Source organism: Vipera ursinii (assembly GCF_947247035.1).
Source record: "Vipera ursinii genome assembly, chromosome: 13".
NCBI classification, from domain to species: Eukaryota; Metazoa; Chordata; class Lepidosauria; order Squamata; family Viperidae; genus Vipera; species Vipera ursinii.
The window spans coordinates 11,854,786-11,882,037 of NC_139526.1; the positions used below are offsets into that span (position 1 = coordinate 11,854,786).

At 43.0% G+C, this 27,252-nt stretch overlaps 1 protein-coding gene across 1 annotated transcript in view; it reads left to right on the forward strand.

Annotated features, from left to right (window-relative positions):
- Nucleotides 1-22,588, forward strand: part of LOC310646177 (ankyrin repeat and fibronectin type-III domain-containing protein 1-like) — a gene marked incomplete at its 5' end in the record, with an annotated part of 598,148 nt that extends 575,560 nt beyond the window's left edge. The window contains 11 exon segments of the mRNA XM_083372437.1: nucleotides 3,902-4,001; nucleotides 5,558-5,690; nucleotides 7,953-8,072; nucleotides 8,740-8,955; nucleotides 12,445-12,611; nucleotides 13,686-13,836; nucleotides 15,262-15,427; nucleotides 16,987-17,153; nucleotides 18,611-18,821; nucleotides 20,519-21,174; nucleotides 22,146-22,588. Coding sequence (XP_083228563.1) covers nucleotides 3,902-4,001; nucleotides 5,558-5,690; nucleotides 7,953-8,072; nucleotides 8,740-8,955; nucleotides 12,445-12,611; nucleotides 13,686-13,836; nucleotides 15,262-15,427; nucleotides 16,987-17,153; nucleotides 18,611-18,821; nucleotides 20,519-21,174; nucleotides 22,146-22,433 — 2,375 coding nt within the window. The 3' untranslated portion in view covers nucleotides 22,434-22,588.
- Between the last annotated feature and the right edge of the window lie 4,664 nt (nucleotides 22,589-27,252).

Sequence of the window (27,252 nt, forward strand, 5' to 3'; positions counted from 1 at the left end):
GTAGATGTCATTTATCTCTGTGTGCTTGTTGATGGCTGATCTGTCTGAGAGCCAGGCTTCCAGGAATTCTCCAGCATTTACTAGATGGTACTAACACTAAACAACAGCCTAATCAACACTCCCACCCAAACTAACTAGGACAACCCACTAATATATAAACAGAGAACAAACCCCACTCTCTTCTAGCACTGATGATGTCACTTAGTTGGGTAATGAAATGTCTGCAAGAAAACAGCCACGCTCAGACTGTACCACAGTTCAATCCTGAACTACATATATTCTCCTCTATTGCTACAGAGAAACAAGCCTTCCTGACATGCCAAAAATGCACATGTGTGACTGAGATAAGCTATAAACATTGTTTCTCATTGAACATACCAGTATTTGCTCATGCCACTGTTTCCAGGTGTTTGCCCTCGTTGGTCATGTCCAGATCCGTGGCCTTCTGCTCCCCAAATTCCCCAGCCATTGTGGCCATTGCTGAGAATTCTGGGAGTTGAAGTTGACAAGGTTGAGAAACACCATGTTAAATTTAATATATCACCTGCTGGGGAGAATAATAGAGGTGGCCTTGATGGAAATACGCAGGAGCTGTTACCTTGGCCAAGTTGGTTGAAACGGTCTTTAAGCCCTGCAAAACACGATAGTATTTGGAAGCTGCTCAAGTAAGCCCCTCTCTTGGTTGTCTGGCGGTAAAGCACAATCAAGGCTTACAAGTTTCTGTTACTATAGCCATCTCAATAAAAGTAGTCGTAGTGTTCCTGCAGAGTTGACTGCTCCGTCTGGTCTGCCCACTGGAGCTGACCAACTACTTCCAAATACATCCAGCCGGAGAGCACTTCCGTGGTTTATTCCAAGTTTGTTAATGGGTTGCTTTCTAGTTAATCCTGCCCAGACTGTTTAGATGGCAAAAGTACATTTAAATCTACTGTAGGCCATTGTTTTCAAAGTGTTCGGGTAGCAAAGCAGCAGGCATGAAAACATCTTTTTGGGATGAGCCATCCTGAGAACTTGCCCCGTTTTATGACTTTTCTTGCCACAGTTGTTAAGTGAATCGCTGCATTTGTTAAGTTAGTAACACGGTCGTTAAGTGAATCGGGATTTCCCCGTTGATTTTGCTTGTCAGAAGGTCACAAAAGGGGATCATGTGACCTTAGGACACTGCAACCGGCATAAGTACGAGTCAGTTGCCAAGCGTCTGAATTTTGATCATGTAACCCGGGGAGGCTGCACCGGTTGTAAGGGAGAAAAATGGTCCTAAGTCACTTTTTTTTCAGTGCTGTTGTAACTTTGAGTGGTCACTAAACGATCTGTTGTAAGTCAAGGATGACCTGGATTCAAGAGCTGCTCCGCATGTTTTGAGCTTCAAGCCATTTTCCCATGCGTGTTCTTCAAATCTGGGGCCTGCTACCGATGAGCCATCCTGAGAGCTTGTGGCCTTTTCCAGATGTTTAACCTCGCACCCAGTCCCAGCTCTGACAGAGCTAAAGGACCCCTTGCAAGAGGAGAAGACTAAAATACAAGAATAGTGGAAGTCTCATTGTCACAGCCAACAAGGTGACTTCTTGAGAAATGTGGGATCAAATCTTAACGACTTACAACACCCAGAACAGCTTGACCAGATAGAATAGATTAGATCTAAAAAAAAAGGCAGATCCAGTTGCTGTTTTGCTCTTTTCCCTGAATTTCATTTGGAACAAGTGGGACCAGGTTTCCTTATCTTTTAATTTTTCTGCCGCTTTAAATTAGAATAATTATGACATCCCTCACAGGGTTATTAAGATGAACGCAATCAGCAATGTAGTGTACAATTAAAGTAATATGGTAATAAAGTCATTTTAAGTTGTTCTTCACCCTTCTTATCTTACAGCCGCATGTCATGCGCTAAAAACTGGCTGTCACTTGCCTGCTAGCACGCAAAGGTTTGAAGAGCAAAAATTAGCTGTAGAAAACAATGTTAACAACATAGAAAGAAATCCATAAATAGCAAAGAGGGGCAAAAAAAAATTTAAGCTGAAAAGCAACACGGCTGCCGCAGAAGTGATGCGTGGAAAAAAACACAGATTTTTTGAAGAGCTGAAAAGGAATAAAAAAGAAAGGTTAAAGTGAAAAGATACCGAGAGATCAGTGGTAGCGAACCTATGACATACATGTTAAAGATGGCACACCATCATGTTTTGGGTGGCACGCTGGCATTCACCAACAGCCGACAACACCTCTTCTTTTTATTTACCCCCAAATCCCCCCCACCCCAGAACCACCCACTTCCCCCCCCCACTTCCCAGATGCTAAATACAGGATTATAGTTATAATAATCATATTCTAAATAAAAATTATACAAGTATACAATTAACCAAATTCATAATGTGCTTTAACTCCCCTTTAACATAACTACAATCAAAGTACCAATAACAATATCCCACTAAAATCTACTCATAAGCTAAATGGAACTTTTTAGTCCCATATTTGTTCTAAATATAATCTATCCATCTCGTCCAAACTGAAATATATCTTTCCTGTGAATGATCCTTCAAATACACAAAAAATCTTAGACATCTCTGCAAGATTCAAAACTTTAGACACCCATTCTTCTATAATAAACAAACTATCCTTTTTATATTCAACATCAAATTAGTTTCTTTAACATCACAGTCTACAATAATACCCCATTATCCAATGGATTCAAAATAAGACTAGCATCCCAAACCTTTTCTATCAAGGTACCTCTTCTTGAAAGCATGCCCTATCGTCGTGTGATTTTTGGAGACCACACGAGAATAAGATATGTTCTCATTCAGCCTCTGGGCCCTTCAAAAATGAGTTCGTTTTACTCGTATTTCATTTTTGTAATTAGCTGGCATTTCTTTATATAACGCATAGTGCCACACTTAGAAATATGGAAAACTGATGGCAGAAAAAACCCTTGCCCTTTGAGGTTTTATTTTTTATTATTATTATTTTAACTTTTTTTAAATTTTGTCAGATGATGGGCATGTGTTTATCCCGAACATGTTTAAACTCAGTTACTGGCAATTGAGCCACTGTCTTCTCTGGAAGTTTGTTCCAAGCTTCCACCGCTCTTTCTGTGTGGTAATACTTTCTAAAATTACTTTTGAACTTCTCTCCTGTTAGCTTGAACAATACCCAGGAGATTTTAAAGATTTTAAGGACTTCCTCTGTGTAACAAGGGCAGCTACTGACTGGATCTCCAAACTCGACATTAAACTCTGAAATGTTATTTCTGGTTTCCTCTTAGGTTTTATAATTGCTTCTTTTTTAAAAAAAAATGTTTTAACTGTTCTAACTTGTAAATATGAAGTGCTTTTAATTCTGTGTGTGACCAGCCATACGCTAAATAAATAAAGCTTGAACCTATATGCATTCTTGATTTTTGCTTAGTAAGAAAAGCACTGCCTTCTAGAACCTCATGCACACCCTTAATATATTTAAAAGTTTCAATCATGTCACCGTTTTTCCTTCTGTCCTTCCCGGCTGTACATATTCAGTTCCTCCAATCTCTCTTGATTCGTTTTATTTCTCAGACCTGGCACACAAGATAGGGCTGTATTTTTCCCCCCTCAAATAAATGAATATGTGAAGAACTGTCCCACTTGTGTTCGAAGGGTTAGGGCTGGCATGCCAACAGAATCGACTTAGGCATTTTCCGAATTTGTGACACGTCGAGCCCCCAAAGTTTTGCCATCACTGCGCTAAAAGATCTTGGTTGGGATCACTGAGATGTGTCTTCTGCATCTTAACACTGATTCGGTTTAAATCTCTCCAGGTTCCTTCATGCACCTTTAATGTAGCCAGAATTAAGGAGGAAAGGGGAAGAAAGAAAAAAAAACAGCAATAGAATTTGGATATGTAACCATTTCTACGTGTTCTCCTTGATTTTCAGAACCTTGTAAGAATCAAGCGCAGAGCAGAAAACATTCCGTCTCCAAAAGTCTCAAATATCTCTTTCATCCTGGTAGCAAATTTTTAAAAACCCTGAAAAGGTAAGAAGGTTTAGTGGGAGGGAAAGGTGTTCTCCAGAATGTAAGATTTTGCATCTGCTCCCGTGGCTGTTGAACTTTCTATTTGAGTCCTTGAATGTAAATTTAAATAGGCCACCGAGGATGGCGTTACCGTTGCTGGTGGGAAAACAAGATATAAATGAAGCAAAAAAAAAAGGAATTGATTGTAAATTTGATAATGGCAGCTAGATGAGCGATGGCTAAATCTTGGAGACGGAATTGAGTCATTCAAAGACATGAGTGGTATGATGAAATATGGAACAGGGCAATAAATGATAAATTAACGACAGAAATTAACCTTAAAAAAGGGATGATTAAAGTAAATAACTGTAATGAAATATGGGAAGTTATTATAAAAACAGTGCCGGGGGAAGGCAAAGGGAATAAACTTTACTCAGGAATATATGCTGTTTTGGAATGGGGTAAGGGCACAATTGAAATATTTTGCATATTGTTAGTTGTTATAGGAGAAGAAATATAGGTAATAAAAATGGTCTCCAGCGGGGTGGGTGCACTGTAATATTTGTATTTTTATACTGGTTTTTTATTTAGATTTATTGTGTTTGTATTATTTGTATTATTTGTATTTGAATAAAATTATTATTATTATTATTATTATTATTATTATTATTATTATTATTATTATTATTATTATTATTATTATTATTATTTAAAAAGACTAATATTTCCCAGACATGTGAGGACGAAGGGGAAACGTTGGGAGAAGGTCTCTCTCTGTCATCATCATAATAATAATGAAGTTGGAAGGGACCTTGGAGGTCATCTAGTCCAACCCCCTGTTCAGGCAGGAAACCCTATACCATCATCCATGGTGAGAGAATCCTTCACAAGTATATTCTCTCTTCCGGAAGGATGCTTTGATTCCCAGAGTTGGCTAAATTGACTGCTTTGATTAAAAAAAAAGAATAGTTTTGTTTCTGCCTGGAAACTGCTTCTGGACTTTGCGCTTGAGGTGGGGGGGGGGGAAATGAAACTTTGGTTTTGGGTTTTGCTGATGAGATAGGTTTGCCGTCGTAGAAATGGGCAGTGTGTATTACTACGTAAAAGTAAGGGGGAAAAATGAGGTTGTATATTATTACCTTATTCCACTGATCTAAAAAGAGTTGGACGTCGGTGAAGACGTTTTCCTTCTCCTCCAAGAGGCTTCTTCAGTTCTGACTGAATGGTGGAGGATGGAAGGATTTCTGTTCTTTGCAGTCATCTGCTTGCTAGCCCTCTTTGCCAGAGAGGAATACAAATCTTTCCTGCCGGGAATTTAAATCCTTCCATTCTCCACCAGGCCGTCAGAGCTGAAGAAGCTTCTTGGATGAAGGAATGAAGGCCTTCAAGGAACAATCAAGAACGTCCAGTTGCCTCCTGAAGAAAAAAAAAGCCCCTTTGGGCCAACCATGACCTGGACGATGGAGAATCTCCATAGACATTTTCACTTTTTACCCTACGCTAATTATTTTCATTTCTCTTGGCATTTCTACACGTTGTATTTTGATAAACGAACAACCTATTTCCTCACTTCCCAGGGGTCTCTATCTCGCCTCCATTTTCTACAAGGATGACAATATTCTGGTGACCCCCGAAGACCAGATCCCGGTGGTGGAGATTGATGACACCTACTCCTGCTTGCTTATGCAGGACTTCCTCTGGTTCACTAAGGTGAGCCCCTTTTTTAAAAAAAATTAACGGTTTTAGCAGGTGTGCCGCGATCGGTAAGCCCTTTGCGGCACAGCTTCCCAGGGGGAAGACTCTGTGTTCAGACCTATCTGCCTTTGGAACCAGATTTTCCTGCTTCAATTAACATCTGGAGACGTGAAGTATCGCCCCCACTCACCCTGGCTTTAGGCGTTCTGCACCTAAAGTGGCTCCATATGTTAATTAAGGCTGTTGACTTGATATAATGGCCTGCTTGATGCATAATGACTGTTTTTAGCCGGTTTTAATTTGCTGGTTTTTAGGAGGTTTTAATTTGCTGTTATTGAAGAGTTTAGCGGCAGTGTTTCTTTCCCTTCATCCCATGAGGCGCGGTGAAGTGTCACCTGCCGAAATAGCCTCTTTTGAATCTTCCTATCAGTATGGCTTTTGTATATATATATATATATATATATATATATATATATATATATATATATATATATATATATATATGTGTGTGTGTGTGTGTGTGTGTGTGTAAATTACTAACAAAGAATTAAAGGGAAACTGGGATGCATTTCTGACTCCTTAGTCGTCATCAGCCAGCTATACCCTTCTGAGATTCGAACCAGGGCTGATTGCATATGAGGCAGTGTTATTTGCCTCTAAGCCACAAGGTCTCTCTCGCTCTGTTAGCTTTTTTTTTCTGCAAGGGAAGATATGTTTCAAATGTTAACTATTTAGATTACCTTGCTAGGCCCCAAACATGGGGCAAATCTTTATTTCCTGTTTTCAGCTGAAAACAGGAAATAAAGATTTGCCCCATGTTTGGGGCCTAGCAAGGTAATCTAAATAGTTAACATTTGAAATATATATATATATATATATATATATATATATATATATATATATATATATATATATATATATATATATATATATATATATATATATATGGATCCTTGGTTTTTCGGGTTTTTCCCGGTTTGAACGACGAACAACACCTAAAAACCGAACTACACACTCTCACTAATGTACTAACAGCCAATGGATTCCAAAGAAACACGATTACCAACTTAATCCGAAGAGAGACACCCACAAAAACCCAAGACAGAGAACAAGAAAATGGCAAAGCCCTCCTCCCATACTTAAAAGGGACCACAGACAGAATCAGCAAGGTCCTCCAAAAACACAACATCAAAACAGCATTCTACACAGACAGAAAAATATCCACCATCCTAAGAAACCCCAAGGACATAATTGGGTTAGAAAACCAAGGAGTATACGAAATCCCATGCACCACCTGCCCCACCACATACATCGGACAGACCAACAGAAGAATAAGTGCACGCATTGAAGAGCACAAAAACTCACTCAGAAAGGGAGAACAAACTTCATCCCTGGTCCAACACTTTGAAGCCACGGGACATGAAATTGATTTTAAAAAAACCAAAACTATCGCCAAAATTGAACATTTTAACAACAGAATAATCAGAGAAGCCATTGAGATAGAAAAACGCCCCCACAGCATGAATAAACGAGATGATACCTCTCGTCTACCAGCCATTTGGAAACCCGCCTTGATTGACAGACGAGGCCCAACCACCAAGAATGATACCAGACCCAAACTCATGATAACATCACATGACATCACCACCACACAACCATTCAAAAAGCAAATCCGAACCCACAACGATAAAGACACACAACCACAAAACAGAAACCTAACTACAGCTGCAACATCAGCCACTTTAAACCCCTCCAAACCACACAATAAGCAAACTGACACCCACTATAAAAACATGGCACCACCACAAACACGAAGCCGAACAAAAGCAGCACAACTCACCAGCTCAGGTCTGGAGCTGGCAGCTGAGACCAGCCCATCCACTCAGAACACCCCCCCACCCAATCAGAACACACCCACCATTCAAAACACACTCCCACCCAATCAGAACACACTTGGTCCCCTACCCAATCAGAGCACACCTCCACAGAACACACCCCCTCTGGCAGTTTAAAAAAGAGGAACAATCAGCCACATGCTTCTCCCAGAAGAAGGAAGCTAAAGCCTGATGATGACGGATGGGATTCCGTCGAAACGTTGCGCCTACACCTCTAATTCTACGCGGGGAAAAACCCGAAAAACCATATATATAGCATCTTCTTGGCAGAAAAAGGGGACAGGAGATGTTTGACAGAGTTGATCCCGGTTTGGGGGGGTAGGTGTCAAACTTAAGAACCTTTGCCTGATTTGTGCACACCCTTCTGTTGCGTTTGCCGCAGGTGTCGTGCATGTGGGATGAAATCATGTGGCTGCGACAGTGCGTTGCTGTCTCCCAGTCTTCCTGTTCATGCGTTCTCCAAACGCGCTTCAAGATGCTGCTGGCCATCTCACAGATGCAGGTAAACACCTGCGTCTTTCAGACACAACAGATCCAAAGATTTTAGGACGCACCTGTCCAGCGCACACAGGTTGTCCTTGACCAACGGCCATTGTTGGAAACAGAATTTCCATCGCTAAGCAAGGCGACGGTTAAGTAAGTCACGCCTGATTTGATGACCTTTTTTTTTTGCTGTGGCCGTTCAGCGAATCACGTGGTTATTAAGCAGATCCAAGTTAAGCTCCTGCAACATCTTAAAAGGGTGAAACATGGTCACTTCAGTGCCATTTTACAGGTAGCCCAACTTACGACCAGAATGGAACCCAACCGTTCTGTTTCTAAAACAGAAGCATTCATTAAATGACTAGTGTCCCATCATATGACCTTTCTTGCCACAGTTGTTAACTGAACAACTCTAGTTGTGCCATTTTCTTACCAAGGAAAACATGAAACATCCACCCTAGACCAGGGGTCTTCAAACCCGGCCCTTTTATGACTCATGGGCTTCAACTCCCAGAATTCCTCAGCCAGGCTGAAGAATTCTGGGAGTTGAAGTCCATGAGTCATAAAAGGGCCGGGGTTGAAGACCCCTGACCTAGATGATTACACGCCCAACTGCATTGTGCGCCTGCCAACCTATAGTAGATACACCATGTGAGGCTGTCACCTCTCTCTCGGTTGCTGTGTAGGGTCTGCTAGGAATCCAAGACCTGGGCCAGGTGTTCTTTGAACCCATCAAAGACAAGCAGGGGAACATTTTGGTGGTCACCCTAAAAGAAGTGAAGACCAACCAGGCTTTTGAGAGCGTTCGCTGGGTCCCTCTCTTGAAGCTCCAGACCAGTCGCAAGTCAATCTCTTCGCTCGAAGAACCTACAGCTCTGGATGTCCTTCTCATGACCCTGCAGGTAACTCATTGGGCCTTCTTAGCAGAAAAGGCAAGGTTCTCCTTCAGTTATTGAGGGGAGAGGGGGAAATAATCACTTTTAATGTGGCATTGCTCAACCTTGGCAGCTTGAAGATTTGGTGGACTTCAACTCCCAGAATTCTGCAGGCAGCAAAGCTGGGGAATTCTGGGAGTTGAATTCCAGCCATCTTCAAGCTGCCAAGATTTAGAAATACTACCTTAATGGCAGGAGAAATGATTTATACAGAGGCTGTCACAGATCCTGAGTATCTCCAGGTAGATTATCTCTGCTAGGGTGGACCAGAGGAGAGCTTGGATTTTGGTAAGAGGCTTCCACACTAATCAGAAAATACATTGGATGTTTAACATGGTTAAGCTGCTCACAGTTACCTTGTGCTAAGATGAGTGGCCCATACCAGTATATAATTAAGTCAGTAAGTAAATAAGTAAAATACCAGTGGCGATAGATAGATAGATAGATAGATAGATAGATAGATAGATAGATAGATAGATAGATAGATAGATAGATAGATAGATAGATAGATAGATAGATGATGGATGGACGGATAAAATACCAGTGGCCTGACAGACTTCATCAGTCTTATATTTAGATATTATTCATCATTCAGGACAAAAACCTGTGCTAAGATGGGTGGCCAATATATAATTAAGTCAGTAAGTAAATAAGTAAAATACCAGTGGCCAGACAGAATTCAATGGCTAATAAATTTGATAGAGATAGATAGATAGATAGATAGATAGATAGATAGATAGATAGATAGATAGATAGATAGATAGGTAGGTAGGTAGGTAGGTAGATAGATAGATAGATAGATAGATAGATAGATAGATAGATAGATAGATAGATAGATAGATAGATAGATGATTGATAGGTAGGTAGATAGGTAAGTAGATAGATAGATATTTATTTTATTTATTTTTTATTGATAGATGATAGATATAGATAGATAGATAGATAGATGATAGATAGATAGATAGATAGATAGATAGATAGATAGATAGATAGATAGATAGATAGATAGATAACCAGTGGCAGACTTTATCAATCTTATATTTAGATATTATTCATCATTCAGGACAAAATCCTGCCATTAAAACTATATTAAGGGGCTAAGACCCCCTCTCTTTTTTAATTAAAATTCAGATCCCACTAAGCTCTCTTGAGGCAGGAGAGCCTTAGCCTTATGTTGTTCATGGCTGACTTTCTCCCTGTGGTATGTGTCCCTCAGCAGAAACGAAAGAATGGGTCTCCAGTTGCCGAGGTTTCCACCAGGGATTCAGCTAATTCTTGTGGAGACATTTGCTGTCTCCGCTTCCGGTCACAGTTGTTCTTCCAACTCTTTGAGCAGGACTTAGGCAAAGAATCCCCTTCAACGAATGCCTATCCCTTCCTTCTCTTCCCGACCCCTCGGGAGATTTCTCTGTCCTTCCATTTCCTTTTGCTGCGGCTAAGCATCTGCACGACGACAAAAGGCGCTTGGAGCATCCAGCGTTTGTTCAGAGGGGTTGCTAGGATTAGCCAAGGCCAAACTGCTAAAGGTAGCGCTAGTTCAAGGCTGCTTGTCTCTTTCTCGAGATTGCAGCCTCCGTCTGGCTGTTCCTCAAGACCTAATCCTCTGTAATGTGGCTGCTGACTCCCCAGTCTCTTGAGAACTTTGGATGCGGGTTAGGACCAAGAAACTACAGACAAAAGGATTCCGCCGAAGCTTTAACTCAAATTGATCAGTTTGATTTTGCTTCTCCTTTCACCACCTGTCTTTTAACCCTGGGTGGATTCTTATTTACTTATTTAGGTAGATCGTTTTTGTTCCACCATTGTTATTTTTAAAAAAATAACTCAAGGCGGCAAAAAGGCCTGTTACTCCTCTTATTGGGGAAACCACAAAAAATACTGTGAGGTGGGCTGGCCTGAGAGAGAGTGACTGGCCCAGAGTCACCCAGCTGGCTTTCACGCCTAAGGTGAGACTAGAACTCACGCACTCCTAGCAATCAGCCCAAAGTCAGCCAGTTTCATGCCTAAGGTAGAAAGAGGTAGAAGTAGAACTCGCTGTTTCCTGGCCCTTGAAAGCCAGTCACCCAGCTGGCTTTCATGTCTAAGGCGGGACTAGAACTCACTGTTGTGACTCAGGGCCAGCCTGTGGGTCCGACAGCCGGGTCCGATGTATCGGAGGACTCAGACGAGGGGGAGGAGGGAAACGAACCGGCTGATGATGATTTGGAGACTTTGCAGAGTCCTCAGCCGGGAACCTCTTCTCAGCTGTGTGAGCCCGAGAGTGCGGAGGATGATGACCCACAGCTGGCCCTGTTCAAGGACGCCCGACGCAGGAGGCAGACGAGCAGGGACAAACAAAGAAAGGCTATGGGACTCCTCGGGAGGAGGCACAGGGAGACCACGCCCTGAGCTCTCTATAAAAGAAGTGTTTGGGGAGGGGCTGGTTGCTGAAAGCAACTTTTCCGTTTGAGAAGTCAAGCTCTTGTATTCTTGTAACAGTGTAATTAAAACTTGGCAGAAGCCTTTTGGTCTTGGACGCTTTCCAGACTCTTCTTTTGATTAGGGGTGCGAGAAGAGGGCTGGTTCAGAACACTCACCATCTCCTGGTGATTGGCCCAAAGTCACCCAGCTGGCCTTTGGGTCTAAGGCGGGAATAGAACTCCCAGTCTCCTGGTGATTGGCCCAAAGTCACCCATCTGGCTTTCATGTCTAAGGCGGGACTAGAAATTACCATCTCCTGGTGATTGGCCCAAAGTCACCCAGGTGGCCTTTAGATCTAAGGCGGGAATAGAACTCCCAGTCTCCTGGTGATTGGCCCAGAGTCACCCAGCTAGCTTTCATGTCTAAGGCAGGACTAGAAATTACCATCTCCTGGTGATTGGCAAAGTCACCCATCTGGCTTTCATGCCTAAGGCGAGACTAGAACTCACCATCTCCTGGTGATTGGCCCAAAGTCACCCAGCTGGCCTTTGGGTCTAAGGCGGGACTAGAACTCCCAGTCTCCTGGTGATTGGCCCAAAGTCACCCATCTGGCTTTCATGTCTAAGGCGGGACTAGAAATTACCATCTCCTGGTGATTGGCCCAAAGTCACCCAGGTGGCCTTTGGGTCTAAGGCGGGAATAGAACTCCCAGTCTCCTGGTGATTGGCCCAGAGTCACCCAGCTAGCTTTCATGTCTAAGGCAGGACTAGAACTCACCGTCGCCTGGTGATTGGCCCAAAGTCACCCAGCTGGCTTTCATGCCTAAGGCGGGACTAGAACTCACCGTCGCCTGGTGATTGGCCCAAAGTCACCCAGCAGGCTTTCACACCTAACGCAGGACTAGAACTCACCATCACCTAGTTTCTAGCCTAGTGCCTGATAGTCGTGTTTTTCCCGTTTCTTGGATTTCATGAAATTTTTTTTCAGCAAGACTTCAAGGGGAAGAGCAGGCTATCCTCTTAATGGCCATTTCTTATGAATGATTTTTTTTTCCAGGAGAAATTAGCTTACCACCAGAACAGCAGCGAAGCGCTTCCGCCCGGACTTTATCTGGGTTACCTGAAGCTCTGCAGTGCAGTTGACCAGATCCGAGTATTGGTGCCTAAACAATTGCCTAACATCTTGTGTCATGTGAAAATACGGAGCAATCCCAACATATCTAGGTAGGACTTTCAAAAGAGAACTGATATTTATTGGCGGCCCTTCCAAACTGCAGTTCTACATCTATAGCCAGATTAGGCTGAGCTGAGATTTTTTTTTTGCAAGTTCATCTGCTGACCAAATCAAAATGGCAAATGGAGGAGAGAGAGAGAGACCTAAGACAGAGTTATAGAAACTGGGCTGATGGTCTGGCTGCAGATTTGCTTGGGAATTTTAAAACCAAATATAGCCAGGTCATGAATTGTATACACAATGCAAAATATAGGTCGCCTTTATTTTAGGATCGTGATGGAGCCTGGCCATCACGATTGTAACTTGTTGACTGTCATAAAACACCGGACTAACTTGACTTTACAACACTTTTTTGAGGTAGTTGTTAAATGAACCCAACCAGTCGTAAACCAAACCAGTGGTTTGCTATGGGCATGGTTTTACAAAAAAAACCCCAAAAACCTGGAAATAACTGCCAGGTTTCCACACAACCATTGCAAAACACAGTCACGTGAAATCAGGATGCTGCAAGCAACCGTAAATGCAGTCCAGTTGCCCAGTGCCTAAAGTTTGGTCATGTGAATTCAAATAACCAGGAGCCTTCCCTGAGTTCAAAGCACAGGAAGAGTTTTATTATGCTACCCATACACAAGAATCTGGTCAACCAATGGTCAAATCTAAATTGCCACTAGATAAAGGTGAACGGAATTCACAGGCGGCTGGACTTGAGTCTCTTGTGGCAATGCAAGGATTCCAAACTGATGACACATTTAACCCCGCCTTCCAGCTCAGCCTGCTCTTTTTCTACATTGGGGTGGTGGTGCGGGGGAGTGGGATCTGTTAGAAGTTTGAATCTGGATCTTAAGTAGTTTAAGTGACTGGTTGTAAGTTGAGGATTGCCTGTATACAGTTAATGGAATGGAATATCAATTGCACTAGTTAAGCAAAAGGGTTGTCTGCTGCTTGAAGTAGGAAAGTACCAACACTACAAAGCCCGTTGTTTGTATCAACTTGTCTATGGTGGACATGGAGGCATTTACTTCCCTGATTTCCTCTCTGCATTTATCCGTTCTCCTACATTCAAGAGAGGAATGGGAATGGCTGCAGACCCTGGCTGGCATGGAAGACCCCGTTCCCTTGGAGCAAGAACTGGAAACTTCTCAGCAGCTTTTTCTCCAGGAGCTTCAACGGGCCATCAGAGAGTTGATGCAACTGGTCAACATCCCACTTCACGAGGTAGATCCTAGGTGGGAACCACGTTATGGGGGTAACCAGAAAGAAATATTGTGGATTTTATAGCATGTCTGAACTGGTCCCATCTTATTCTTACAATCCACAACAATGAAGTTTAGGCAAAGGTCTTCTGAATTTGCAGCTATGAAAACCAAGGCTGAACCCAAATTGACATCTTTGCAGCTTTGATGGAGATTCTTTTCAAGGCCGCAGTGGCCCCGATCTTGGGCAAGTCAATCTTGTTGATGCCTTGTTGATATTTGATGACCTGATACGAGTGCATTTAACAATAATCCAATTAACGCACGTGTAAAAGGGTGTAAATTATTGTCATGGGAACAACAACCCACTTGTAACCTTCTCCTTGAGAGCTTCACACGAGGGACATGAATCAAATAAATAAGTATGCATTTGTAATGATTGGCAATGCCAGTAAGGCATGTCCTCAGTTGTGGGGAATTAAATTATTAATTCAGCCAAATCTGCTCTCAGTGTCTCTCCAGATTTTAATGTTCAATTCACAATAAAACTTTAGAACCACTTATGTGACCAGAAATATTACATTGGGCGGGGGGTGAGGCATTGAACAGCTTCTTCTGAGACTCATATCTGTAGCCTGAACTGTGATAAAGCCCCACTTCTAAAGCAAATCAGCTTTACAAATATTAACTAATCCAGATCTACATCCTTTGTCTATTTGTCAGGCTCAAAATCCACAAAACTTCTTGTTGGAGGGATTTGATTTTATTTTTTAAAAAACATTAACCAGCCCTAAATTGTCATAATATTTTGGCATTCTTCAATCCAACTAATTCAGGGGGAAATTGAATAAGCCCTGGAAATGGCCACTAAAACATTAGCTTCTGCTGGTAGGTTCAAATTCCTTTGCTTCCTACCTTGAGTAAAATGCATTTGTATTCTACATCATATATATATATATATAAGTATATGGTCAAGTGAGGGCCTGAATATAGATAGATAGATAGATAGATAGATAGATAGATAGATAGATAGATAGATAGATAGATAGATAGATAGATAGATACATAGATAGATAGATAGATACATAGATAGATAGATCTATATCTATATATCTATCTATATCTATATATCTCTATCTCTATCTATCTATCTATCTATCTATCTATCTATCTATCTATCTATCTATCTATCTATCTATCTATCTATATTCAGGCCCTCACTTGACCATATAGTTATGGAGTAACCTTGGAGTAACTTTGGGCCAATATTTTAGCAGCAAAGAAAGAGGGAGAATATGAGTGCAATAAAAAATAAATATGGTGGTGCAATGAGAATCCCCGCCCCTCTCTGTTTCATACCTCTTCAACTGGGAGCTTGGAGAAAGTCAATTACAAAGTAAGACTTCACACCAATAAAACTATTTTCCACGGTTGAATTTTTTTTCAGGCCAAGGATTTCCGGCTGTACAGTCAGGAAGTTCTGGACTTTGGACGGCAGGTTTCCTTTCTTCTACTACTCCCTCCTTCAGATGATGTGTGCACTGCTCCAGGCCAGAACCCTTATACACCTCGGTCTGGCTTCCTCACCCTTCCTCTTCAGATCTTCGAGATAGGTGAGCAACTGCACGGAGGACTTCATTCCTTCTCTCCGGAATGGAACAACTCACGGTGGGCAACTCCCCGTGGCATCTCTCCGCGGCCGTCTCACAGCGGCCGTCTCCCCGTGGCCAATTCCATGCAGGATAACTCAATGTGATAAATGTTACCCGCCCTGTTTCTTCAACATTGCTTCCACTGACAAAAATGGAAATAATGGGTCGAAGGACCAATGGCGGATGACATTGATTGCGTCGAGTTATCCCGTGTGGAATTGTATGCGGCCGGTTGTCCCCCAGCAAGCTGGATTCAGCCATGGCGAGGTGGCCACAGCGAGTTGTCCTAAGACCCCGTTGTCTTCCTCCTTGAAGGCAAGATTCCATCATGCTATACTTTGCTGTGTTTTTTCTTTCCCTGTATGAAATCACTGTGCTTTCTCTCTTCTCCAGAAAAGGAAGCATTTTCCCACACCAACCTCAGACTAGTACACTGCGGTCAATTTTTTTTTTACAATTGACTCAAATTGATTTTTAGTTTATTTTTTTTGCCTCTTTGAAGCATGCCCTCCCTACTTCGTACGGAAAGATTGTTCTGTACCAGCCTGCTACCGGCCCTGCAGAAAAGGCAACCCCTTTACAAACGGCAAGAGGCTGGAATTACGTCTGCCAAATTTATTACTACAAAAACAAACAAGACACGAACCAAGATACAGGAGCTTTGAAACACTATCCGAGCGGTTGCTTTCAGCAAACCAGCCCTCCCCACACATTCCCCTTATAAAGAGTTCAGGGCGTGGCTTCTCTCTGCCTCCTTCTGAGAAGCCCCATTGCCTTCCTCTGTTTACTCCTACTTTACTGCCTCCTGCGTCGGGTGTCCTTGAACAGGGCCAGATGTGGGTCATCTTCATCCACACTGTCAGGCTCACACAGCTGGGTCTCCATGGTGACCAAGTGGGAGGGGCCTGCCTGAGGGCTATCATTAGCAAGATCTTCAACCCCCTCAGCAAGGTCTTCAACACCCCCCTCCTCCTCTGAGTCGTCCGAACCCAACTGCCGAACCCACAGGCTGACCCTGAATCACAACAAAGATGTAGTTTTTTTTTTTGAACCAAGAAAAACGATCTGGAAAGAACGAATAACTAATGTGCAAAGGTCCATGGAGATTTTTCAGTCCTCCTGATCGTGGTTGTCCCGAGGTGCTTTTTCAAGAGACAACTGGACTTACTTCGTTTCTCTTTGAAGACGTTTCGCTCCTCATCCAAGAAGCCTCTTCAGCCCCACGATCCAGTCAGAGCTGAAGAAGCTTCATGGATGAGAAGCGAAACGCCTTGAAAGAAAAATGAGGATGTCCAGTTGCCCCTTGAAAAAGGCACCTGGGGACTAACAGACAAAGCTGTCGATGCTGAGGTTTTGAAGCTACCAATAAATCGGTCTCCCATCATCAAATGCCACTTAAACTAGAGATCCAAAATCATAAGAGGGCTCTTTTCAATGGAACCAATGCAAGAATCAGCTTCTTTGATGCTTTTCTTTTTTTTCCGTGACATGCCACATCCTTCCTTCTCTTTCTTTTCTAGTTCACTTCTTCATTTATGACCACGAGTTCATTAGCCAGTATTGCCAAGTATCTGCATTTCTAGAACTGGAATCGCTCCTATCTCAACAGAGCCTCAGGGAGGCCTTTTCGGACTCCGAACTAACTACTGCCAAGCAGCGGCACCAACAAGTTCAGGATTATATACAGGTATTGTGAAGCAAGGAACCAGGTGTGGCTCGGCATGAACAAACAGGCAGAGTGCCAAGTTCTCTCTCTAGGTAACACGTTTATTTAGCACCGGACAAAGGTGAGTCCTGCCAGAAAGATGGAAGAACCCCCAAATGCATTTTGAAGCAAGGATACATAGGTTTCTTAGTTCCACTTAGTTGCGTAACAGGAACCTGGCTTATGGTAGATAAGGTGCAGATGTTACAAAAATACTTGCGTGGCTACGATCAGATGCTCAACTGTGAGCTTGCAGTTTCTTTTATCAAAGGTTCCACAACTCCAAAAGCCCGCTAAGGCCTGAATTTTATTTCTGTCGTTTCAACATAACAATATTTAGTCCACTTATCGGAATGATCCGAATCCCAATCAACAATACGAAGCAGAAAATATGAGGCAGAAAATGTGGGATCGATACATACTTCACCGCTTGCCCAAGCTGCAAGTCCTAGTTGTGTCGATAGAATCTAGGCCGCACTAATCAAATGAAATCTACCTTACGGTCATAGGTTCAGCCTAAGACGGGTGGAATATATAAAGAGTTAGTAACTTTAAAGGCTAAAGGTCTAAAATACACCAGGTTAAAAAACATTTTAAAAAAGCCAAAAAATATAAAACACATGAGGTTAAAAACTTTTTTTAAAAGCTAAAATGTGTATTTAAAAAAGCAAAAATATATAAAGGAAATAAAAAAAACATTAATTAAATGCAGGAAAACATAAAAGTTAGCATGCCACCAACTCAATCTATCGCAGTACGGTACGATCACAACTGACCACAACGTTTCTATTGTTAAGTGAGGCAGTTGCTAAGTGAGTTTTACCTCCGGTTCCAACCTTTCTTGCCACTGTTGTTAAACAAATCACAGTGGTTGTTATGTTAGTAACGTGGTTGTTTAAGTGACTCTGGCTTCCCCATTGTCACTGTTTGTCGGGAGGTCGCAAAAGGGGATCACATGACCCCAGGACACTGCAACTGTCTGAATTTTGATCACGTGACCGTGGGGAGGTTGCCATGGTAGTAAAGAGTGAAAAACCGTCATAAGTCACTTTTTTCAGTGCCGTTGTAACTCAGAACAGTCACTAAGCGAACTCTCATAAGTTGAGGCATATCTGTACAAAACAACTCCTAGCCAAGTTAAGTATTGATCAAGGCTGGTTTGAGATCGAGGTCATCAGGAAGCACTGACGTAATTTTGTTCCTGTTAACAGTCGGCGTTCCAACATAATGGCTTGGCTTTGCCGTGTACCACCCATTCCTCTTTTTAATGGAGCGTCTTAACACATTGTAACTTCCACTTTGGGCTTTGGATGATGGTGCTTTTGAACACCATGGGGGTTTCTACCAGAAACCCACGAGAGGCAAAGTGTGGCAAATGTGTGGTCTCGCAGCTCTCTGAAATTCATGTCTGATTCTTTGGGCTCCCGTTTCTTGGGCAGCAAATGGAAGAGATTTGGCGAGAAATGCGTTGGATGATGGATGCCTTGCAACATGCCCGGTACAAACAACCATCTTGTGGCCTCCCACTTGTGTGGTTCATCAAAGAATCGAGCACAGCACAAAACGAGACAACTCAGTCGACCTCTTCTCACTTGGACTTCCTTCCCTCACCAACCCCGTCTCCTGAAATGAGCCGTAAGCTCAACTCTGGTGAGTGTGTGTGGCGATTTCACAGGGGACCTCGTAGGCTACCAGTTGGATCCCTCTTCTTTTTAAGGTGGACTTCTGCCTTAAAATTGGCTATTGAAACTCTCCAGAAAAAGTAGGAATAATCTCTATCCTCCCTCCCTCCCTCTCTCTCTCCATCTCTCTCTATATCTGTCTACGTCTATGTCTATGTCTATCTATCTATCTATCTATCTATCTATCTATCTATCTATCTATCTATCTACATCTGTTTGTTTCTATCTATCTCTCAACTCTGTCTCTATCTATCTCTCAACTTTGTCTCTATATATTCTATCTCTCTATCTCTATTATCTATCTCTCTATCTCTCTATCTCTCTCTCTCTCTCTCTCTATCTATCTCAACTCAGTCTCTATATATTCTCTCTATCTATCTATCTATTATCTATCTCTATATGTCTCTATCTCTCTATCCATCTATCTATCTATCTATCTATCTATCTATCTATCTATCTATCTATCTATCTATCTATCAACTCAGTCTCTATATACCTTCTTTCTTTCTCTCTCACCTCAATATATATTCTTTCTTTCTATCTATTTATCTATCTATCTATCATCTATCTATCTCTCCTCAGTGTCTACCTACTTTCTTTCTATCTATATATTTATCTCTCAACTCAATCTCTATATATTCTTTCTTTCTTTCTTTCTATCTCAACTCAATCTCTATATATTCTATCTATCTATTTATCTATCTGTCTACCTACCTACCTACCTACCTACCTACCTATGGATTTACTCTACCATATCTATCTATCTATCTATCTATCTATCTATCTATCTATCTATCTATCTATCTATCTCTATATATTCTTTCTCTCTCTCTCTCAACTCAGTCTCTATATATTCTATCTCTCTCTCTCTCTCTCTCTATCTATCTATCTATCTCTATGTCTCTATCCATCTATATATCTATGTATCTATATCTATCTATCTATCTATCTATCTATCTATCTATCTATCTATCTATCTCTATATATTCTATCTCTCTCTCTATCTATCTATCTATCTATCTATCTATCTATCTCTATGTCTCTATCCATCTATATATCTATGTATCTATCTCTATCTATCTATCTATCTTCATCTGTTTGTCTATCTCTCTATATCTATCTATCACTATCTATCTCAAGTCAGTCTATATATATTCTATCTCTCTATCTGTCTCTCTATCTGTCAAACAAAATTTACAAATTTGAACGAACCAAATCAAAAAGCCATTGAGCCCAAGATTTACTGTTGCTGAGCAAGGCAGTTGTTAGGTGAGTTTTGCCCCAATTGATGACCTCCCTTGCCATAGTTGTTAAGTGAAATGCTGCAGCTATTAAATTAGTAACAAAGTCATTAAGTGAATCTGGCTTCCCCGTGGGCTTTGCTTGTCAGAAGGTCGCAGAGAGGGGTCCCGTGACCCCATGTAACTGCAACCGTCATAAATATGAGTCAGCTGCCAAGCGCATGACCTTGGGGGTTGCTGCAAAGGTCGTAAGTCCGGAAAACGGTCGTAGCTCGCTTTTTCCATTGCCGTTGTAACTTCAAGCAGCCACTAAACGAAAGGCCGTCAGTCGAGTACTGCCTGTCCTTGGCAGATACCTGAAAACTGGGGGGGGGGGTTTGAGAGAGAGAGAGGCTGCAGTGACCTTTGTACCTTCTCCTTGCAGACTCGCACGGGGTCTCGGATGAGGAGGGCTCCTCGGAAGTGTTCTTAGCTACCGACAGCGATTATGACTCCAGCAGCGCCCAGAGCCCTCGAGAACTGGACCTGGTCTACTCGTCTTCGGGACTTGAATGCTACAGGAGGAGAACTCCCCGCCCTTTGCGGGACAGCGCCCCGGATGTCCTCCAGAGCCATGAGCTCAAGATGCCCGCCTTGCCTCCTAAGGTGCCTCAGTCCCTCTCCGAGCAATACGACAGCGATTTCGTGCTTCCCAGCCGGCAAATCGAACTGCTGCGCATCACGGAGAAAAGGCAGGCCTACTGCGTCCGGACCAGCAGTCTGGATTTCCCCAAGCCCTTTTGCCACGGGACCAGGAAGTCTTGCCCTGGCTCGGTGGACAGCTCCCCGACAGAGAGTAGGACTGCTGCCCACTCCAGCCCTGTGCCAACTGTAGCGAAGTCGGCTTTCAGCTCCAGCCACGATTGGCACGGCGAGAGCTCGGGGGCTATGTTTCGGACACGTTCAGTAGAGTGGACTCAGACCTTCCGGGAGGACTCTGAGCCGGAACACGTAGCAAACCGAGCCAGGTTGCCAGGTTCTTTCATCGTACGCGTGTGCGCTCAATACGAAACGGGGCTCTCCAAAGAAAGCAGCGTCAAGGTATCCTTCAATTCCTGGTTCCCCTTGATCAGCGTCGTGGTGCAATGTTGAGAATGAAGGAATGCTTGCGGGGAAATCACGGCTTTTCCCAAGACTGAGGCAGCCCTGTCCCTCTTTTAGTTTTGGGTCTTCTCCTCGGCGTCAGTAAGCCAGAAGGAGCAGAAGTCTCTTAGTTTCGTGACAAAGTCTGAGATTGCATCTAGACGTGGTTCTATGTGCTGGAGTTTCCGCTTTGCAAAATGTCTTGGGAGAGAGAAAAACCAAGAATACACATTGTAAGAAAGTACAAAACAAAAAAAAATGAGGTTCTAATTTGATAAATGTACTATCTAGGTAATAACAGAGTAATAGAGTTGGAAGGGACCTTGGAGGTCTTCTATCTATCTTCTAGATAGGACAAATGGTTGTCCTATCTCTTCTTAGAAAGCTTCAGTGTTGGAGCACCCATAACTTCTGGAAGGAAGGTGTTCCACTGACTAATGGTTCTCGCTGTCAGGAAATTTCTTCTTAAGTTCTAGGTTGCTTCTCTCCTTGATCAATTTCCATCCATTGCTTCTTTGTCCTGCCTTCAAGTGCTTTGTAGAATAGATTGACCTCCTCTTCCTTGTGGCAGCCCCTCAAATATTGGAACACCGCTATCATATCTCTCCTGGTCCTTGTTTTCATCAGACTTGTTGTTGTTGTTGTTGTTAGTTAGTTGCGAAGTCGTGTCCGACCCATCGCGACCCTATGGACAATGTTCCTCCAGGCCTTCCTGTCCTCTACCATCGTCTGGAGTCCATCTAAGCTCACGCCTACTGCTTCAGTGACTCAGACTAGGCCTACCCAATTCCTTCATATGTTTTAGCCTCCAGTCCCCTCAACATTTTTGTCGCTCTTCTGTGCGCTGTTAAGCAACTTCTTGGAAAATACCCTCATTCTCTCACCCCTTCCTCTCTGTCTCACCTCCCTCTCTCTCTTTTTTTTCACAGCTGCCCCTCACTAACAAGATGTCGGCAGAAGACGTGGTGAAGCTGGTGGTCCAGGAGACGAACGAGGTCTCGCGCAAAGTCCTGGGAAACGCCAACTCCGTCTGCTACAGCGAAGAGCAGTTGAGCCACTTTGCATTACTGTTCGTATCGGATGACGTGGAACAGTGGCTCCCCAACAATTTCCTCCCCCTCTCGCTTCAAAAGACCTGGCCCAATGGGAGATTCTGTGTCCGAATCAAAGACACGTCCCCTCTCTTGTTTCGGTACGGCCCAGCAACAACAGTATGAGAAGGGGGGGGCACCAGAAGGAGAACAAAAAAAAACAAGGGACTACCCAACTTCCAATGAGCAGAAAGCTCACCACCAATGCTTCCTTCTGAACAGACACTTTTCACGCCAGACGTTGTGGGCCAGAAGCGTATTGGGCAGTGTGTTGCTTTTGTACGTTTGTGTGTGCGTGCCTGTATGTGCGTGCGTGCGTGCGTGTGTGTGCGTGTGTGTGTTTTATTTTACCAAAGAGACAACAAGACCTGGTTGTTATGACCTCAAGAAGTGAGGGTGAAACCCAGGAGCCCTTGGGGGTGGTGAAATTCAATTTTTGGTCAGCCGAGAAAAAAGCTGATTAGGGATAAAAGAAGCAATATGTAATAATTTTTTTTTTCAGTCGGAACAGCGTAAAAGAGAGAGAACGGAGTGGTGGGGTGGTACGTTCTTGGGGAAAAAAATGCGGGGAATACATCAGAGGTTCTTCCTGGAGAGGGAAAGGCCCACATGGCAATCTCACAAATTTACGTTCTGTTAATCTGTTTCTGTTTCATTGTACCTGGAGAAGTAGGAAATTGCCCTTCATTCTTTGAACGAACTCTCCTCCTTGTCTTAATTCCATCCTGGCTATTTTGTTACCCAGAATATTGTGGATGTTCAAAATCTGTAGGAAGCTCAAATCCTTTCTCTCTCCAAAGTTTAGGAGGTCAGACTTTATCTTTGGGATAAAAACCTCTTCTTGGTAGGAAGACTGAATCAACCTTTCCTTTCCTTAGCATTTCGGTCTTAGAATGATCCAACTTGGGCAAGTGGCTGGATTGGTTGGTTTCCTGATGTTTTTTAAGAGCTGTGCCTTACTATAAGGCCTTGTGATTCCTTTCCCAGATCTATCTACTTCTTCCTTCTACTTCTCCACGGAGGATTTTGGAAGGTACACAGATAAGCAGTTATTGGGAGTCAGCTGTAAGGTTGCTTGGATTAGGGATGACTTCATTCTGCCTTCTGTTACAGACTTGGTTCTGTGTTGGGAAGCAACGGCCATGCTTTTCCACCTCCAAGAGGAAAATGGAAACATCTGCCAGACCAACCAGGTTTTCATTTTTCCTATAAAACAAGAGCAGCATTGAACATATCAAGTGCTAATAACCAGGAGCATTTGTTGAGTTTGAATCCCAGAAGAGTTTGTTATTGCACCTGTAATGGTCAAAGCTAAATTGGTGCTAGATAAGCGTCAACGGAATTCAAGGGAGAATCCTCATATGCCTCTTGTGGCTACGCTGATGGCACTTTTAACCCCACCTTCTAGCTCAGCTCCTTCTCCTACAGAACAGGGGGACTTTGTTGTTGTTAGCTGCGAAGTCATGTCCGACCCATCGCGACCCTATGGACAACGTTCCTCCAGGCCTTCCTGTCCTCTACCATCTTCTGGAGTCCATTTAAGTTCACGCCTCCTGCTTCAGTGACTCCATCCAGCCACCTCCTTCTCTGTCGTCCCCTTCTTCTATTGCCCTCAATCTTTCCCAGCGTTAGGCTCTTCTCCAGTGAGTCCTTCCTTCTCATTAGGTGGCCAAAGTATCTGAGTTTCCACTTCAGGATCTGGCCTTCTAAAGAGTAGTCAGGGTTGATCTCCTCTAGGACTGACTGGTTTGATCGCCTTGCAGTCCAAGGGACTCGCAGGAGTCTTTTCCAGCACCAGAGTTCAAAGGCCTCAATTCTTTGGCGCTCAGCCTTTTTTATAGTCCAACGCTCACTGCCATACATTGCAACTGGGAAGACCATAGCCTTGACTATAGTCCCCCTTCTGTAAAGGGGGACTTTACAGAAACTCATTTAGACATTCTAGTGGGAGCAGAGAGGAACTTAGCAAAGACCCAGAACAAAGCACAAGCTAATGACATTCAATCCCCACCTTCTGCCTGAAAAAAGGCGCAAAGATACCAAAGCTAAGAAGAAGATTTCTTTGGAGGCCTACAATCATCTACAATGACTTTTGATTTGGTACCTCTTGTCCATTCCCGTGATAAATAGCACAGAATCTCTAGAGAAGAGGGGACCGCATCTGAAATTGTTCACAGAATTGTGTAAGACCCTTCTGGAAGACCGTTCCTAATCTCTTGGACCATGCCCAAGTCTTAAGTTCTTGTATAAAATTTCACATCAGCTGGACATTAATGTTTTAGAAGCACAGATTCTAGGTCCCCAAATTACTACTTTTTTTTTACTTGTTCCAAAAGTAGAAACAATCACCGCACTCACTCAAAAAGATCTCTGTAGGGGTTGTTGCTTGCTATAAGAGACTCCAGAACATCTTGAAGACCTTTGAAAGAATCATCTGTTCTAGGAGGTTGGTATCTCAAAGCCCCTAAAGACTTAAATCGGTTGTGTAGGCTGAGAGATCTTAAAATTCACATCAGAGAGAGAGAGAAATGAAATAACAAATTGCAGTTATGCCCAGCATATTAAAATCTACCTCTTCTCTGTTCCGAGTTCATTGTTTAGATTAGGATGCTGAAGTAGCCCTCAAAGACTTCAGTGACCGGTGCCCAGATCCAACTGTGAAATTATAGGGCTTTAACCGTGGAAGTAAAATTATCTAATATTTCTTTCAATTATATCCCATCTCAGTGAAGTAAAAGACATCATATGAACAATCGGAAAACGTCGTTCAGTCCGAGCACTGGAGAGATCCAATCTGAATATATTTAGCCAAACAGTTTCATCCTCTACTTTTCATCTCTGCCATGTTTGCTATTAGCAGTTTGCCACGAATTAGGTCTTCTCCTGGCAGCAGATTCAGAGTCATTCAAGATCACCAAAGGATGGTGCTAAGAAATGCTGGGATGGATTCAGTCAGAACTGAAGAAGCTTCTTGGATGAGAAGTGAAACCAAAAATGAAGTCCGGTTGTCTTTTGAAAAAGCACTTTTGGGATATTCTGTGAGTTCTTTCTTTCTAGAACGGTCCTGTAATCTGGAGCGTAAACACCTACTTTCAACCCTGCCCTATTGTTTCTCTTGGGGAAAAAAATAGGAAGAAAGTTCTTCATTAGAACAAAACAGAAATCTGAGTCCTGTAGAACAGGGACTGGTTCCGTGGAGAGAGGTTTTTCCACGGACTGGAGGGTGTGTGGTTTTTTTGTGTGCTGCCTTCATCCCATGGATGGGGCTTCGCTTGTTTGTGTGGACCGGTTGCTGGTATGCCGCAGCCCGGTACCGGTCCACAAACCGTGGGTTGGGGACCCCTGCTGTAGAAGATACTGCCCACATTGCAGCTTTCATCTACATATTATAATCCAGACTGCATTGTTCCGTTTCAGATTATATGTTAAGGAGAAGACGTGGCAATATCTTAATTACTACTTGGGGATCCACACCCCATTCTTATCCTTATAGGAGTCGTCCCCTTTAGCAACAGAGTTAATTTTTCAAGGGAGATGGCCCAGAAAATCTGATCACGTAAACAGCGAGAGGCTGGCATTAAGAACATTCAGACTGCTGCTAGCATCCCTCCAATTTCATACTGAAGTTATTTTAATTGCGGATTGGGTTCAGGATAAGATAAGCAGATACAGGCAGTCCTCGGCTTAAGGCCACAAATGAGCCCAAACTTTCGGTGGCTAAGCAAGACATATCTTAAGTGAAATTTGCCCCCTTTCATGACCTTTCTTGCCACAGTTGTTAAGTGAATCACTGCAGTTGTGAAGTTAGTAACATGGTTGTTGAAGGGACCTGGCTTCCCCTGTCGACTTTGCTTGCCGGGCGGTCGTAAAGCGGGATCACATGACTCCAGGACACGGCAACCGTCATAAATGTGAAGCAGTCGCCAAGCATCCAAATGTAAATCTGTAACTGTGGGGAATGCTACAATGGTCATAAGTCTGAAAAATGGTCATCAGTCACTTTTTCCAGTGCCGTCGTGACTTCAAATGGTCACTTAATGAACTGTTGGAAGTGGAGGGCTACCGGTACATAAATGTTTTAAATAAAGAATATTGCAGGGAATGGACTCCTCTCGCCCAAAGTATACTAAGTGATCGGAATTGATTGAGAAGCCAGACTTGGATCAGCAGGCAGACATATTGAACAGACATATTGCTGGAGTATTTCAGCAGATAAGCAAACTTGAGGAACTGTGAAGCAACTCTTCCTGAATTCGAGAACCATCTATGCAGGCTTGCGGTTGGTCTTCATCATCCCTTCACCATGACATGGTCTTGTTTCATTTGGTCCACAAACTTCCTCCACAAATTTTCTCCTGTATCTTTTCTGTCTCGGATTCTGTAGCCGATTTGTCTTGGTCATGTAAGACCAATACTTAGTGCCTTTTCCAACGTGCAAGGTGTTAGTTTACAGAACTGGGATTGGCAGCAAGAACCAGGATCTTGAGGTTGCCAAGTAGGACATCTTCCATGGCTGGGGTTGAGACTTTTTATCTTCAGGCCAGCTGGTTTCAGACAGCAGCTTAGACGTAGAGGCAGAACGTATAAGAGCCGTTGAGTTCTCCATCTTCCTCTCTTTGATGAGCAATTTCATTAACAGCAATACTATTTCAGCCTGTTGACCAAGATCAATTGTAGTTATCTATCAGACTATATTATTTTGGGAAGACTTCCTCAACTGCTGACTCCAGAAGAGCTTCCCCATGAAAACCACAAGCAAGGATGGTTTCTGGTGGCTGCAGGATTGACTACAGCAAAGACATGATGCCCTATTTTAAGAGAGTGACATTTTTATCTGAATCCAGGTATCCCAGCCTCCCAGCATCTCTTTCTAAAAAGGGTCGCTCTTGATAGGCCCTCTTAGCTAGGATTCTTCTCAACCTACTTCTTCTTCAGAAGCTTTCTC